Source organism: Drosophila ananassae (genome assembly GCF_017639315.1).
Source record: "Drosophila ananassae strain 14024-0371.13 chromosome 4 unlocalized genomic scaffold, ASM1763931v2 tig00000071, whole genome shotgun sequence".
Taxonomy (NCBI): Eukaryota; Metazoa; Arthropoda; class Insecta; order Diptera; family Drosophilidae; genus Drosophila; species Drosophila ananassae.
Genome location: NW_025319041.1, coordinates 1144041 through 1161990, shown reverse-complemented (window position 1 = coordinate 1161990; position 17950 = coordinate 1144041). Strand labels below are relative to the sequence as shown.

Genomic DNA, 17950 nt, shown 5'->3' with positions numbered 1-17950 from the left:
CTCTCCTTTTAAGTATATAATAACCATTTCTTCAAATGTTAAATCTCAAATACATAAGTAAACAAACTGTTATCAATTGTCGAGTCGATGGCCATAGTAGCTAGTTACTCCTTCCTCTAAATTAGTTATTATATTATAAATTCGATTTATGTATTATAGCTAATATTGAAATAAATACATAAATAAATATTTCGAATCTTGAAACTAATAAATAAAATCTAATTTTATACCAAAAAAAAATATTTGTATCATGTGAGTGAGACCTCCAACATTGGTAAGATACCAACGATATTTCTATACGGCCTATTGTCTCCTTCGTCTTGTTGCGCGCCCTCGTAACCATTCTCTATCGGCATAGCTTGCAAATAACTGTTAACCGATTTTTTGCTTACGCTCTGTTTGCGAGAGCAACCGAAACAAAGCATGCCGTTTCGGTTTCTCTCTGAGCAGCAGGCTTTGTTTTGTTTTGTTTCGGTTTTCTGTTGAACGAATTACGATGAGCAAATCGTGAAACTCTCATCTACCGAACATCGCTCAATGAGAGATTTGAGTTTCACTCGCACTGAGAGACTCAGTAAAAGACCGATTGACTAAAAAAGTCAGCGCAAGAAGTCTTTTCAATAATTTGTTTTCGTTTCGCTGCACAGTGGTGCATGGTACATGAAATTTGACGAAAAAACTTATTAAAATTTTAAACGTGAATTTTCCAATTTCAAACTAATATATTGATTATTTTAATTAAAAAATGAATAGTTTCCTTTTAAATTCATTTATTTTGAGTTAAGCTTAAAAACTAAAATTTGGACAACTTTGTTGTCCATTTTGTTAAATATAAAAAATTGATGCACTTTTTTAGTAAGTTCTCGTCCCATTTTCAATAAATTTGATGAATCACTGTTCACACGAGAGATTTACAAAGCAAATTGACAAGTTGAGCCCACTAAACTTCACATACACACATACATGCACAAAAGACTTTTTGAATCGTCGAACGCAAGCAATCGGTCCTAGAAAGAGCAGACCAAACGAAAACAGAAAAAAGTGTGCTTTGACTGATTTTTGTTTACGAGCTTGAATTTGTTTACGAGCAACTCAATCGGTTGCTCTCAGACTTTTTGCTCAAAGTCTCAGTGACAAACACTTATTTTGAGACCGCTCGAATCGGTTAACAGTTATTTGCAAGCTATGTCTATGCGCATCCCATGTAGTACTAGTCGTTTTTTCTGGTTGGTCAGTGGGCATACAGGACTGTCGGTCTATTCTTGGTCTTGCTTCTTGGTCCCTTTTGGAGATACCTGTTACCCATGCCGGGTGATGTGGCTTGATTGTGGATGAATTCCGTGAATATTTCGTAGAGTCGGAGCCATTGCCGGTAATCTCCGTCAAACTGGTGGTATTACAAAAGAAGATGCGGTTGTGGGTTTTTGCGTTGATACTGAAATCGATTGCGATTCTTCGCTCAGAAATGAAAAATATTCTGCTGGTACAACTTGAAATCTATCATCGATGTGTTCACAATTTTTTAAAGTTGGTTCCAGGTCTATGAGGTCATGGTATCCCGTGACGATTTCCTTCCACAGCTCCTTCATATGTTGTCTGATGTGTGTAGATACTTCCCGTCCTTCAGTGCCATTGCACAGAAAATCTTCAAGATCGTCTAATCGCCCTTCCTGCCTTCGTTTTAGTGGTGCAAGTCGAACTTCTTCTGATTCATTTCCTCGTGATTGTACCTTTGGCTCGAGGTTTTCGAACTTGAACTCGCTGGGGTAACGGTATGTCCCAGAGTCGTAGTCAAAGGTCGTATAAATAGTCTGTTTAAATGTACCTGGGATCTGCAAGGGTCTGCTTGGGTTGAAGAGTCGCTTACTGTGGTCAGGCAGTGGTTTATGTGAGATACTTGAAGTCCTGGTTAGTTGTCCTCACGCATAGGTGGTGGTTATGGTTGGTAAAGGTTTCGTCTGATTACGTATCGGTGAATCCTTCTGACGGTCCTTCTGACGGGAGCAACACTCAGCAATGATTACGTATCGGGAGGTCCTACTGGCGGTCCGTTTCATCGGTGCAACATACGACGTGGGTTAGTTATAAGTACCACGAGATGATACCGAGATTACGGGAGATTTCGTATAGGTTGGTCCGATTGGCAGTCCCTTTCACAGGAGCAACACACGACGAAGATTAGGTATAAGTACCACGAGAATATACCGAGATTACGAGAGATTTCGTATAGGAAGGTCCTACTGGCGGTCCGTTTCATGGGAGCATTACTCTAAGTAGGTTAGTTTTAATTACCATGAGATGATACTGAGTAACGAACAAATTCACTTTTTATTCGCCACTGTCTTTATTATGGACCAGGTGATCTTTTATAAGATCAGAGAACTACATATTTTGTGGCCTAACTATGATTAGCTGGTCAATGTTAACGAAGGTACTTACACTAAGGTCAATTTTAAAGAAATGTATGTGCTAGGTACTAGTTGGTATTGAGTATCTGCTCAGCTTGCTGGAATTGCTCAGTCGATTATTCTTACCGCTGATATGGCTGATTTCTGCTTCTGGCACCGTTGGAGCTGGGTTATTAGATCTTGGCACTGGGTGCCAATAAACTGTTTTTTCATGAGATATTGCCAAAAAACTTAAAAAGGACCACAAAAGCACGATTTTGCAAAATATCTCTAAAAGGGTCCTTCAGAAAAATAAACGGATGTCATTATTACACAAAAATGTACGCACTCACAACGGAAAATAACATTATTAAACAAGAAAGGAAAGCTATCTTCGGGCAGATCCGTAGTAAATAAATCCTTGCAGTTAGTAGCATTTTATGTTATTAGATATATTGACGACGACCTACATCCCGGAAATTACCTCTAACACTCACTCACCAAAACAAGAAAATACCAGATCTTGTAGCGTAGCCTTAACACTTGAAACTTTAAACTCGATAAGTGTAGAAAAAGGCCAGCGTCTAAATCTGTTGACGGACTTACGAAATTAGTAACCGTGGCGCCAAACTTAACTTAACTTTTGACCATAAACAGAGGGCCAATTACATACATATTTCGAGACCCAAATACAAACTTAACGAAAGTGCACCCAATTCAAACTCTAATTCAAACTGACCCTAATTCAAACTGACTGACAATCGATATTCCAGCGCCGCTCGTCTGGGAACTCCATCTACTCCAGTGAACACCTCCTCCACGATGCTTCGTTTCCACTCTCGACGTGGTATGGCCGTATCGCAGATGAATAGTAAGCTTTCTCGGGGCAGGGGCTCGACATGTTTACGTTATTTCTTCCTGCGCACAAGATTATCGCTGTAACAGGTACTCGTACCCAACACTTCAAGAAAAAGATCTCTTATCATCCTGGCCAGACGCCACTGTTTCTTTGTGGTTCACCTCTTCTACGGCCATTGTCCATCGTCTCAGGGTAAATCCACCAGATAACTCCGTTCAGCAAGTACTTCAGGGTACTCCTTTCAGCAAGTCGTTGGGAGTCAGTGGAGCATCCTGATTTAATGTGAATGGCAGATGCGTTAGTGGGAGAGAATTTACTATGTTCTCCGCCTCAATCAACAGATTCCCCAGAACATGTTCCATGGGAGCCACCTCCCTCATCGTATGGTCGGTGGCTCTCGTGCCGCCGCTACTACTTGAGAAAACTCTTCGGCTGAGGAACTCCCTCTTAGTAATGACGCGTACTAACGCGTTATAGTCATAATGGGGCTGGAGGCCCTACGGTGCTTGACGCTGAATCTGAAGTCATCTATAGCCAGATGCCAATACGTGCCCAATACATTTGCTCGTATTCGGTCCACTCGAAGTTCCTAACGGGCTTAAGGCTCTGACCAATCTCGCCAAGCTGGAGGAAAAACAAATTAAGATCAAATTGCATGTCTCTCATTTACTCGTTTTGAGATAGTAATGTCTTCATCCGCGTCTGCGAAGCTGTCTACGTAATCTTCCACGTAGTGGTACACATTAATGGACAGGACCGCCAGAGATTTAGTGAGCATGTGCCTTGAAGCTGCTTCAAACGTCAACGCTATTATCTTGTAAATTTTTTGTCCTTTCGGTCATCTTCATGCCTCTACAAGAATCTCTGGGCTCATTTATCTTGTGACTGTATCAATACCTGGTGGAACGAGAAAAGTGGTTATTAATCCAAGGCGGTTTCCAACGCGTTGTGAATTATATCATAAAAAAAATCAGTAGCAGCTTCGATAGAGCTAAAAGATGAAAGATATTCCGAGTCGATTCCAACTAAATGATTGCGAAGAGCACTATAGTTCGGAAAAATTTATGGCGTATTATGGCATATTGTGGCGGGACGTTCAAGAAATGAAGAACACGACAGACACGCTTTTTTGTGTGCCATGGTACATTCATCCCAAACAATGAGTTAACATGCTCGCAGGATTTTTCCCATACCTGATGCTGAAGTACATTTGAAGAAATTTATGTTCACTGCTTTGTGATAGATTTTTCCTTTGATTTTGAAAGTTGGCATGAATTGGTGAGTTACAATTTCCACACCAAATGACGTAATTTGGAAGCAAGAATTGTATCTCCTAATGTTTGAGAGAAAATGCTTCGCAGCAGTGGTTCCAGCGAGCAGAGTTCACAATGGCTCTGGTGGTTTTCAAGTTGAGGTAATTAGATTTTTTTATATATACAATGAAAATGAAATCTATAGGGTGTCAAAATTTGAGCTTGAATAGTTCAGTACTTTTTAAATGTCACAACATTTATATATATATAGATTGAGTTTCGGAACGTGATATTAGATCCTCCAACGCGCACGCGAATTTGAACTTCATGCATCGGTAATAAATTAAAAATTGACTCTCCATTTTATTAAGAAAACGTTTGTATGGAAAAAAGAAAAATGCTGTTTGAGGATTTTCCCGGCAATTATTCAAATTTTTCTCACCTTTTAAACCTTCCCTTGACCTCCACGAATAATTCAAGACCAAGATAAGATAAATCCGTTCAGCCGTTCTCGAGTTTTAGCGAGACTAACGAACAGAAATTCATTTTTATATGTATAGAGATTGATTTTATAGTGAAATTCTCTTAAGGTTCGTCCAACTATATACGATCCGATATGTATCTAATAATATAAGCTACTTAAGTGCAAGGCTGTATCAATTGCGGCTCCTCCTGAATTAAGCTTCCTTTACGGTATTCAATAAATTCCGTAATATCGCATGGAAGAAAAATATAAAAATGGGCTAAACCAAAATACAATTGTAAGGATGATATCTTAACTTACAGTCTACTTTTTGAAACCTTTATCTGTTATATAGACAGACCGACAGACACACACACGGACATATCTACATATGTATATCGACTTGACTAATATATATATATATTATAGGGACAAAAATTCAAATACCATTCATATTCATATCCTCTCCATTATATGGAGGAAGTATTTCCATTTTAAAGTTATAAAAACTTTATTATAATTATAATTAATAATAATAATAACTATTTATTAAATAATCTATTCCTATTTTTAAACATACCTGTTTCGGCGAACGTTATTATTTCCTGAGTATTTCCAAAAAAGTCTTCCTGTTCAAAGTTTTCATGATCATTGATTTCTGAACCATAATGCCGTTTTAGTTTTCCCGTATCGATATTGGAACTAAAAATGTGGGTGTTCATTCGATAATATCCGCGATTGGTCCATTCCGGGTCCTGACTCTTGTAGGGGCTTTGATCACTGTAATCGTTAAAATATTCATGATCATTGGGGTTGACTTCCCCATTTTTACCACCAATACTGTCGCTACTATCACTACTAGGATTTATATTAATCAGATATGTGGATTTACTAAACGGGTTCGCATTGCTTCTCTCGATACTGATGTCATTGAAACTTTTGCTGGCTCTACCAAAACCAGAACTTTTTTGCAGATTATAAGAAAGGCGTGAATGATCATTCGCAGGTTGAGACAAAATATGAGAACTTATTTGCCGTAGATGTGGCAAACTTTTAATGAATATATTTTTTGTTAGGGGTTCTCCGGCATGATGCTTTTTTTCAAATGCTGTATAATTTCTCAGGGATTTTCTCAGAGAACGACTGATTGGCTTTTGACTACTAGTAGCATATACTTTTCCACCATTTTTATTCAATCTTGAACTCTTTTTACGAAAGTTACTACTACTACTCTCGAAAGCGTTGTTGATAATCCGATCACCATCTGCTCGATATATTGTTTCCCAAATAAACTGTTTTGGAAGGGGATTAGATACATTTGGCTTATGGGTAAGGCCAAGCTTCGTTAAAATTTGACGTTTAATGGACTCCAAACGGACTAGATCTCCCGGTGAAATGTTATGTTGTTTATTCGTTTTTTTGTAGAAATTATTGTTATTGTATTTATTGTAGATGTTGTAATCTGTGGGTGCATTATCTGTGTAAATGTGATAATTGTAAAGTGTCATATGTAAGTTTATTTTAATTTAAATGTAAACAAATTTTAAATAAAAAATACCCGAAAAAGGCTAATTTTTATTTGTAAGAAAGCCTTTCCCTAGAAATATTATCGTATTTATACCCATGCAGAAGTTATTAAAAATTTTGTCTAAGGTGTGCAACGCAGTAAAGGAGGCATCTCCGACCATATAAAGTATATATTCTTGCAGCTTATAACAGAGCTGTAACTCTATTAATAGTCAATTAACTCTTTGCTCAAAATGGAATGGTACCAAGTCTCATCTTTCTAACTTAAAAAACACCACAGGTATGCAAATTTCGATCGTTCTATGACAGCTATTGGATATAGTCGACTGATCCTTATGAAATTTTGTAAATAAAATATTTTGGCCAAATATAACGTGTGTGGAAAGTCCTAACCCTTTAACTTAAAAAACACAACAGTTATAGCATTTCCGATTAATCAGTTATATGACCTCCTGGTTCTGACGGCATCACCAACAGATCCCTGAGATCCTTCCCTCAACGAGCCATTTTGTTTCATGCTTTCTAAATGTAAAAATAAAAGACGATCTACTGTTATTTGCGACTCGACGTCTTCCCACCTGAGTTAGCGCCATAGCCTTCAGAGTTCTGTATCGCTGTTCCACAACTTGTGCCATCGAGTCCCAAGTAGGGATGAGGTCCGAGCTCGAGGCATTTTGAGCTTCCTCCCACTCGGCCTGAGTAGCTGGGGCCAGTCTTTGAAGGAACAACTGGTCAATGATGCAGCCGGCGATCTGAACTTTCGTTCCCAAAAATTTTTAAAGGCTCCAACGAGGAGCTTCTTGGGCTTCTTGGATCCTCTTCAAATCCTGAGGGATACCCTTGTCTTGCATTTCAAATAGCACTCCGTGCTGGAGTGGGTGCTGCTGGAGTTCATCGCCACTAAAATTGAACTACGATCAATCACAATAAGAAACCGCAACAAATAATTCTAGCGCCAAAATTCTTGATTCTAATTTATTGATAATATCACAGGCCGACAATTTCCAACTTTTTTGTTGGAACTAACTTGTTTGTTGGCTCTAAAGCTGTTTCTTTGTTCAAAACGTATCTATTGCAGGTTCAGCTTGTTTAGTAAAGCTATACAGAAGTTATAGATAGCCATGACTTTTTGAAAATATGAAATTAAAAACTCCAATTTAATTGAAGAAAATATTGTTTAACCACCTATAATAAATTCAATAAAATTATTTAGAGTTTTTCCTTAAACCCAAAATTAAAACATGGTATGATCTACTGATTTCAATAAGAAAATAAAAATCTTCCATAAGAAAATGTTTGGGGAAAAATCATAGAAGACCAAAAATTAATGTAGAAAATCTGAGATTTCAATTTTGGATGAGTATTCCAAAGATATGGTAACTGCCACATACCATTTTTTATCGAACTGTGCACTCGGAACCGTACACTGAGTTGTGAAATGTGTATATAGATGAATGCTTATGAGCGGCGAATGCACTTGCAAATGGAGCGTATTTATGATATGTATGTTATAAATAGCGAATCGGATAACAATTGGCGATCGTATTTTATGTTTATTTTATGTATTTATTTACATTAGTTTTAATGTAGTTATTATATTATTAAATACAAAAAGTACGTGAGTGCCCACATAGAACTCGCCCCGGAGTTTAACATGGAATCGGACATTGACTACACTACGAGCGCCCTGGAAGAAATAGTCGTTGCAGAAGCTAAAATCTCCACTCCTCAAGGGAAGGAAGTAGACCGAAACAAATACTACAAATCCAATCAGCAAATCGAACAGCTCGTGCGAGAAAAGAGGCGCACGCTCACCCAAATCTTAGCACCTTAATCGGAACGACCACCCCGATAAGAAACTATTTGGGATGCTGGGCTCGCAGCGACGAAGACCAAGCTGAAACATTCGCTACATATCTCCAAAGTATCTTCCAGCCAAACCCTGCTTTAAATTCATTCCTTCTGCCAGTCTTTCAGCCAGAGGCTACCCGTCTGCCAACTACACCTTTATTTAGGCCGAACGAAATCGAAAAAGTCATAAGAGGGGTTAAACCAAAAAAGGCTCCCGGTGGTAACCTACTGACGCCAAAGATGCTGATCGTCTGCAAACTATTTAATGGGATCAATAATCTTGGCTATTTCCCAAAAAAGTAGAAGAAATCCATCATTATAATGATACCGAAGCCTGGAAAACGCACAACTAACAACGTCAACGTTCTCCGACGATACCGCTATCCTTAGTCGCTCCAGATGCACAACGCAAGCAACAAGCCAACTGGCTAATCATCTTATAGTAGTGGAAAGGTAGCTGTCCGATTGGCGCATTAAAATATACGAACAAAAGTGTAAACATGTAACGTTCACTCTTAATAGGCAAACATGCCCTCCGCTTTCACTAAAAGGTAAGCAGACCCCTCAATCTAACGAAGTAACGTACCTTGGCGTCCACCTTCATAAACTATTTAATAATGGTATTTAATAGTTTAATAAACTATATACCTCGCGTAAGCACTTCGAATGGAAGAAAATGCACCTAAAACTGAAAGCCAGCAGCCTCCACTGGATCATAAACTCACGATCGCCACTGTGCCTGGAATACAAGCTACTACTCTACAATTCAGTCCTAAAGCCAATCTGGACGTATGGCTCTCAGCTGTGGGGGAACGCGAGCAGCAGCAAAATAGACATCATACAGCGCGCACAATCAAAAATCTTGAGAACTATCACTGGGGGCACCTTGGTATGTTCGCAACGAAAACGATCCACCGGGATCTGGGCATCCTCTCGCGGTGAAAGGCGAAATTCAGTAGCAAAAAGAGTCCTACAAAGAAAAACTGTCTTCGCACCCAAATTTCCTCGCTCGGGGATTGACTCGGGTTTCTAGCGGATCCCACCTGCGACGCAACAACATTCCAACTCAGCAATCGATTTTTAGGGCCGTCTAACTCTGTATCCGTCAATATGACTGTTAGTTAAGTTAAAAATATCAGATTTGATACACCTCTAGTGAGTCCCGCAAAGAGAAGATTCAAGAAATAAAAGCAACGTTTAAAAAAAAAATGTATATTTGTAAAGAAACTGATTTATAAATACAAGTTAATTGTTTTCAAGCCACTTTTGCCACTTTTATACCTTGCAGAGTATTATAATTTTGGTCAAAAGTGTGCAACGCAGTGAATGAGAAATCTCCGACCCTATAAAGTATGCGTATTGTTGATCAGAATCACCTTCTGAGTCGATATAAGCATGTCCGTGTGTCTGCCTGTTTCTCCACAAACTAATCTCTCATTTTTAAAGCTATCGAGTTGATACATTGTACACATTTTCTTTTGTTTGCAGGCAGTATATAAGTCGGAACAGAATCGGTCGACTATATCCTATAGCTGCCATATAACTGATTGATCGGAAATGCCATAACTTTAATGTTTAGGCTAGAGGGTTAAGACTTTGTACAGGGTTAAGGGCTAGAGGGTTAAGATTTTGTATTATGTTTGGCCAAAATATCTTATGTAAAAAATTGCATAAGTATCGGCCGACTGTATCCTATAGCTGCCATAGAACGATCAGAATTGGCATAACTTTTAAGTTAGAAAGATGGTGTGGTGTATGCACATATGAGTTCTTATTACACAACATATATTGCGCGGCAACACTTTGTACATAAAAATGTACCAAATGCCCAAACACATTTCAAGTGCATACGTAATATGATATGCAATTGCATTCACCGTTTAGAACCGAGTCAGCATGGTTCCCACGCTGACCACATATATGCATATGTGCATGCATAACTCTCTGCCCGTTTCTACATACTGTAACTTGACTTATATATAAAATATATAAATCGGCTGCTCTGCCGCTGCGCCAACAGCTAGCAAGCCTTAGTGTAAGAAAACCACAATTCATTCAAATAAAGACACTGAACTGGATGACACATCCTTTTCAATTCTACATGGCGACCGTGACTTCGGTTTGAAAGAACCTGAAGAAAAAGTCAAACAATCAATCAATCAAACAATCGCATAATGAAACAACAAAATCAATGAACAACAATAACAGCAGCAGCAAGCACAATAGTAGTCCAACAAGAAAACCTGTCCTGTGCAGGATTACCGGTAAGATGATGTTCCAGCAAAAACAGCAGCAACCGCCAAACCAAAATGCGAGGAAAACGGAGAACAAAAATAACTGAGTGAGTTGAGTGCAAGCGATGGAAAAACGCGGAGGTGTTAAAAATAAGGTGAATAAAAGAATAGCACACGTTAAGTGGCTATTATTTACTAAAACTCCGCCTCCCACGTGGTCTACTGCACAAAAGTTGTAGGCCGAGCTTAATTTAAAAAAAAAAGCCTCGCAGAGAGACGCCCAATTGTTGCAACTCACTCACATAAAATACAAAATATAAACAAGATGATAACAAAGTTTCAACCACCGCCAGCAAAGAAGATACCAGCGCTGGTAAAGACGAGCCCAGCCGACTGCCCCAGCCGACCAGTGCGAAGACCGGCACCGGCTCCGCCTGAGCCAATAGGCCCCGGACATCTGCAGCAGATCAGAACAGCGAGAGGGGCAAACCGCCACTTTCGCCTACGAAGGAGCGTCAGTAAAGCCATCCGGCGACGACCAGCTGACGCAGAAGATACGGGTCATCAAAGTGCGAAAACAGGTGCATGCCTATACTATGTTTATATTTATATTTTATAATATAATACAAATAATATAATTTAAGACAAAAATTTTGTAAAAGCGCGCGGAACCATTTCCGCTCGTTTAGAAGTATAGCCCGTAAAGCTATGCGAAACAATAGGCAGGATGAATGTAATAGGAACAAAAAAAATTTATAAGAAATACCTATAATTATAATTTATAAAAAAAAACAATGGCTATAGTTGACGTTAAGACAGTGGATTCCACTGCTAACGTTGACGTTAATAACGTTAATAAAGTTGAGCCAAATAACATTAATTTGGAATTTGTAAATATTATGCTATTAATAATTGTTGTCATAATGTGTGCCAATTGCTTTTATAAACTATACAAACTTCATAATAAATGTTTGAAAAAAAATATATGAGCCGAGCAAACGACTTGAACAAAATTTAAAAATAAAAGAGAACAAAAGCACACAAACAACAAATATTAATGATGCAAAATATAAAAAAAAATATAATATAATAAAGTAACAATGAATTAAAATAAAAAAAAATTTAAACAAAATATATATATGTGCAAATAGCCAAGAGAAGAAAAATTTATTACAATGGCACAATCAAATACTGATTTTATCAACACTGCATCAAAGCTTATACCAGTGTTTGATGGTAAAGCAGAAAATTTAGCAAGTTTTCTCTATGCATTTGTATTGATAAGGTAAAACTTATCATGCTGTCTGGCACCTTCAACACCATGAATGATGCCATATCCAAATTCGTAAACAGTTGCACGGAAGCAACTGGACAACCTAATGCTGACCTTTATTTTAAAAATTATTCACAGCGTGGTGGAAACCGCGGACGTGGACATTTCAGAGGAAACTCTCGTGGTGGTTACAATAATTACAACAACTACAACAGTTCCAATCATAATAATAATGAGCAAGGCCAATATAGGGGAAACTCAAGAGGCAATAACAGTAACACAAATAATAACGTGAGAATTGCCCAGAATAAATCGGAAAACTCTCAGCCTTCAGATGTTCAGGAGTAGGCAGTTATGCGTTTCTTACAATCAATCTTAGCTTAAATATATTTTTAGACTTTTATAATGTAATGTAGACGAATAAAAAGCTTGTATTTTTAATAGATACTGGTGCAGACATATCTCTTTTAAAGGGAAATCTTGATATCTTTCATGATATCCAAATTAATAAGAAAATCAATATCCAAGGCATAGGCTAAATTAATAAGAAAATCAATATCCAAGGCATAGGCCAAGAAATAATACAGTCAAACGGATTGATTTCAATAGAGATACAGACAGGTAAATACATAATTACACACGATTTTCATTTAGTAAATTTGCACTTCGCAATACCCTGTGATGGAATAATAGGCATTGACTTCATTAAGAAATGCAATTGCCAGTTAGATTTCAAACGGCCGTCAGTCAACGGGTACTACACGGGGAGAAACGCATGTTTTCATGTGCCGTAACTGTGTACACCGCTGGTAGTGCGAATATACTCTTCACGTGAGGGCGGCTGGTAACAGGTCCGGTAAGGTCATGTCTCTGCCGAGGACGCTGGCGAATCGTAGTCGGGCGGGGAGAAGAACACTCCCTTCCTCAAATTACCCCAATCCAAGGTGGAACAGCATATGCCGAGGGATGCATGTCCGGGGGATGCACGGACGTTAATATGCGGACTCTGGGGGACCGGCCGACCACTCAGTTTCAATCAGGCTTATCATGATAAGCGGGCTATGTCATGATGGACGAACCCCTTCCCGAACCGAACCCCTTCCCGAAGGCCCCGGTCCGGCGACTTCTGGCCCCTTGCAGCGGAAGGGGTCCTATAAATATAAAAGGAGAGCGGCCTTCATTCTGATGAGGGCGGACCCATCGTCGGAATCCAACCCCGACCAGGCTGAGATAATAAAGTGGGCGAGGGAAATCCTGCCTGACTTTCAGCCAGCAAAAGCGGTGGTGAGACTGGATTCAAAGAAGTCGACAGAAGTAGGAGACTCTGCCAAGGATAGCGCACAAAGTGCGAAGAGGCAGAGGTCGACGGACGGTGGAGTGCCCCTAGCGAAGAAAAAAAAGGTGCAGACGCAACAGAGCAACAGATCTTTCGCAGAGGTTACTAAGGGTAGGACCATCATTGGGGTCGTTGACAACGACTCCAAAGATGGCTTGATCCCCAAGGAGCTTTGACGGAGGGTGGTGAACGAGCTGCATGGGCGCTTCATGGAGGAGATGCTCAAGAGCGGAGGACCTCCACCGGACTGCAATGTGATAGTGTGCCAAGATGCGAGGTCTGTAAGCCTCTACAAGCGCATGATTGCGTCGCTTGGAGAGGTTTACCCAGGAGCCAGTCTGGAGGCGGTGGACTGGGGCAAGATCCCCAGCAAACCGAGGGCCCGCGTATGTCTGACAGAGAAGCCGGCGGACCCTGCTACCATACTGGCCATGCTCAAAATGTGCAATCCCACACTCCCTACGGCGGACTGGAGAGTCGCCAAGGTGGAGGAAGTAGTGGGACTAAGAAGGCAGGTCGTCCTCACTTTAAATGAGGAGACTGCTAGGATCCTGGAGGGTGCTGGTAGCCGTATTAAGTACGGGTTCGAGCACGTAGCAGTGAGGATCTACAAGTCGGATGCGAAGAATAAGCCAGGAGGCATCGACTTGGAGACAGACGCACAATAGCTAGACTTGCGGGAACCGACCGAAGAGGTCCGCCCAGAAGGAATGTCAGATGTGGAGGAGGATATTCGGGAAGGGTACACCTCAGAGGAGAGTGACTTGGCAAGGGCTCTTAGGGGCGTCGGCATAGAGGAGGACTCACTGCTAGGCTCCGACACCGAGGCTGAGGTTACTGTGGTGGAAAATCTAAAGGATATCTCTGACATTCCTGCAGATAAATCTCCACCACAGTAAGGTGGCATCCGCCGCCCTCCTGCTCCATCTCGCAGAGAGTGGAGCTGACGTGGCCCTCATCCAAGAACCCTGGATCCTTGTTTTCCATTAGTCTTGGAATAGATGTTAGTTTCGATTTAAGCTTTAGGTTATTACCATTCCATTCGTGGTAGGCGTACAAAATGAATAACTTTAAATTAAATGAAGCCTATTAGAGTACAATATGTAATATTTTGTCAATACATACGTGATAGATTGTTAAGCATGGAGATCCTTTCTCAAATACATGAAAAAAATAATGTGGGACATAAATTATATGGGGCCTTAAGCTCTCTAAAACTGAAACAGCCAATAAAGCTAAAGAAAGATACTTTTCTTAAAACAAAGTTCAACAATCATCAATCAGGCGTAGCTCTAATGTTAAACAAGGATAAGCTTAAAACTAGTTCAAAACAAAAACTAAACAGAAAAAAAAATAATATATATACAGAAAATGAAGTTCATAACAATTCAATGAGTGAAAAAAAAAATTAAAGGGCGACATCCTTGGAGACAGGATTCTCGGTTTAGGGGCGTCGGATTTCAGGCTGTAAAGAGCCGATGTAACAGGTTAAAAGCGAGCATGTATTCTCGCAAAAAAGAGCCTTAACATTTTCTTGTTACCAAATTTCAGCAATGAAGATCATGTAGCCGCATCGATAGAGGACCCAGGCGGCCATCTAAGAATATGCTCGGAGTATATGGGTCATGACCAAATAGGACCCCCACCGCACTTGCTACTCAGGTGGCTAGTGGAAGACAGCGAGAGGAGGAAAATCGACTTACTAATAGGATGCGATGCCAACGCTCATCATAGTCAGTGGGGAAGTACGGACACAAATGAGAAGGGTGAGTCAATCTTCGATTTTATCCTCAGCTCTAAGCTTCTAGTGGGTAACAGAGGTTCAGAACCCACCAAAAACTGGAGAGAGGTTCTTGACATTACACTATTCTCGCACTCCCTGGCTGATGCAATCACCAGCTGGAGAGTCCTAGACAAACACTCCTTTTCAGACCACCGCTACATTGAGGTAGCCGTAAATTTTGAAAACGTCACCAAGCAACCAGTTCGAAACCCTAGGAAGGCAAACTGGGAGCTCTATAAAAAGATACTGGATAGATCCCTAGGTGAACCGCCTTCAGAGACCATCGGGACTTACGAGGGGCTCAACGCCATGGTAGATAAGCTTACTGCGACGAGCGCAAAAGCATACCACAGGGCCTACCCCAAGAAAAGAATAGGTAGCAGCAGATCGAAGAAGCCTCCATGGTGGGCCTCGTCGTTAGCCCCCTTCAAGAAACCCAGACGAGGCGTGGGAGGCCTATAAAGCTGAACTCAGGCGGTATAACAAGGAATTGCGAAATGCAAAGAGGGCTGCCTGGGCCAATTTCTGCACCAATATCCAGGAGACATCAGAGGCCGCCCGCCTAGGAAAGATTCTCTCTACTACAGCCCCCATCGTAGGTTATATTAAGAAAACGGATGGGCGGTGGACAACCTCAAGCCGGGAATCCCTGGAGACCCTTGTCAACGCACACTTCCCGGGTTGCTCATCAGAAGAAACTACCCAGGTGATGCGTAGCCAGGGCCATCAGGGCTTACTTAACTACCTACTTAGTGACAGAAATCTTAAGTGGGCAATAGAAAACTTTAAACCCTTCAAATCTCCGGGCCCAGACGGTATTATACCGGCTTAGTTATCCAGGGCCGGTATTAACCTAAGGAAATGGTTCAAGAAAATCTTCAGTTCAGTGTGCACAAAGGTTGTATTCATACCCAAGGCGGGCAAACCCTCTCACTGCACCCCTAAGGACTTCAGACCTATAAGTCTTTCATCCTTCCTCCTTAAGACTATGGAAAGACTCTTGAGTCTCCATCTCCAACTAACCATTAACCCAAGGGACATCTCATGCTCTCAGCATGCTTACAAAAGGGGCCGATCAACAGAAATAACCCTGCACGAAATCACTATGATCGCCGAGCGAGCGATCAACTTTAAGGAATACGCACTTGTTGCTTTTCTAGACATAGAAAGGGCCTTCAACAACATCTTGCTGTGCTCAATAATTGATGCACTGAGGGGACTTGGAATAGACGACCGATCAATTGACCTAATACGGCAGATCCTGGTCAACAGGAGTGTCGAGGCTACTCTTGGAGGTTCGACTATTCGAAGATACGTCAAGAGGGGCACCCCGCAAGGAGGTGTACTCTCACCACTACTCTGGAACGTGGTGGTTAATAGCCTACTACGATCCTTGGAGGGTGGCGGCTGTAAGATCATTGCGTATGTGGACGATGTTGCTATTGCCTTCGTAGGGAAATACCCACAAACGCTATGCGACCTAATGACAGGGAAGCTCGAAGTTCTGTCGGCCTGGGTGCAAAGGAACGGGCTGGGAGTCAATCCGTCCAAGACACAGCTCGTGTTGTTTACCAGGTAGTACAAAATACCAAATCTAAGGCTTCCGAAGCTCCTAGGGGAAACACTAGTTCTTAGTGATAGTGCGAAGTACCAAGGCATCACACTAGACAGGAAACTGGACTGGAAGCTGAACACCGCAGATAGGACTAAGAAAGCGGCAATAGCACTCTATACCTGCCTCAAGGCGGTAGGCCTGAAATGGGGAATGTCCCCCAAGATAGTCAGATGGTTATACACAGCGATCATCAGACCAATCTTATTCTATGGAGTTGTGGTCTGGTGGCCAGTCTTGGACAACTCCTTATGCAGGGAAAGGTTCAGGAAGACGCAGCGCATGGCGGAAGTCTGTATAACAGGCAGTCTACGCACTACGCCTAGCGACGCCCTAGATATCATCCTTGACCTACTACCAGTAGAACTGATGGGGGTAAAGATAGCCACACTGGCGGCAATAAGACTGCGAGAGGCGAATCTATGGAGCAAGAATAGTTTTGGTCATACCAGACTGAACCTACATCACTTAATGCCTGAGGGGGGCACGGACTACTGCGTGCCCATCGACCAACCCACCAATAATTACAAAATCATCATCCTCTCGAAGGAGGAATGGGATGCCCGGACACCGGGACTGGAGGGCTCCATTCATATCTACACAGATGGATCAAAACCTAACGGCCTGGTAGGAGGCGTTTACTTTTGTGAACATTTGAGCCTAAAGGAGTCCTTTAGACTCCCTGACCACTGCAGTGTTTTCCAGGCTGAAGTAGTAGCCATTAGGGAAGCACTGAAATTCCCAGCACTAAGAGGCAATCGGGATACAATATGCATCTTCTCCGACAGTCAAGCAGCCCTCAAGGCACTGGACGGGTTCTCGTCCAACTCCAGGACAGTCAATGACTGTCGCAGATCTCTCAACGAGATGGAACAGCATGACATCTACCTCATTTGGGTTCCCGGTCACAGGGATCACGAGGGAAACTGCGCTGCAGACGAACTAGCTAGGGCAGAGACTACCTACCCTCTCCTACCGGAGAAAGGTGTTACCGCTGGGATACTTTTCACACTTAGGTGAAAGTATCCACAGCGGTAACACAAGGAGCCCTAGCGGCTCAAGTGGAAGCGGGGGGGTCTTCTATGACCCCCTAGCATCACCACCTTAACATAACCTAACCTAGATTTCAAATGAAGATTGGCTAATAATGAGACCAAACAATTTGAATTTCCCACTTTATGTTCCAATAACATACAGTTCTGGTAATAATTCCGTTGTTCTACCAGCAAGATCCCAAGTTGTTCGAAAGATTCATCTATCATCAGATGAAGAGAGTATATTAATACCTAATCAGGAAATTCAACACGGCATTTATGTTGCGAACACGGTCGCAACAGCCAAAAATGCATTTGTCCGATTATTGAATACAACC

At 41.2% G+C, this 17950-nt stretch overlaps 1 protein-coding gene across 2 annotated transcripts in view; it reads right to left on the bottom strand.

Annotated features, from left to right (window-relative positions):
- LOC123257855 (inhibin beta chain) overlaps positions 1-17950 on the bottom strand; it is a 180448-nt gene that overhangs the window by 83133 nt on the left and 79365 nt on the right. Inside the window, exon 2 of one of the 2 annotated variants that reach the window (XM_044717823.1) lies at positions 5543-6439. The exons of the other annotated variant lie outside the window; for it this stretch is intronic. Coding sequence (XP_044573758.1) covers positions 5543-6439 — 897 coding nt within the window. The remainder of the gene's footprint in view (positions 1-5542; positions 6440-17950) is intronic. 2 annotated transcript variants of the gene reach the window in all.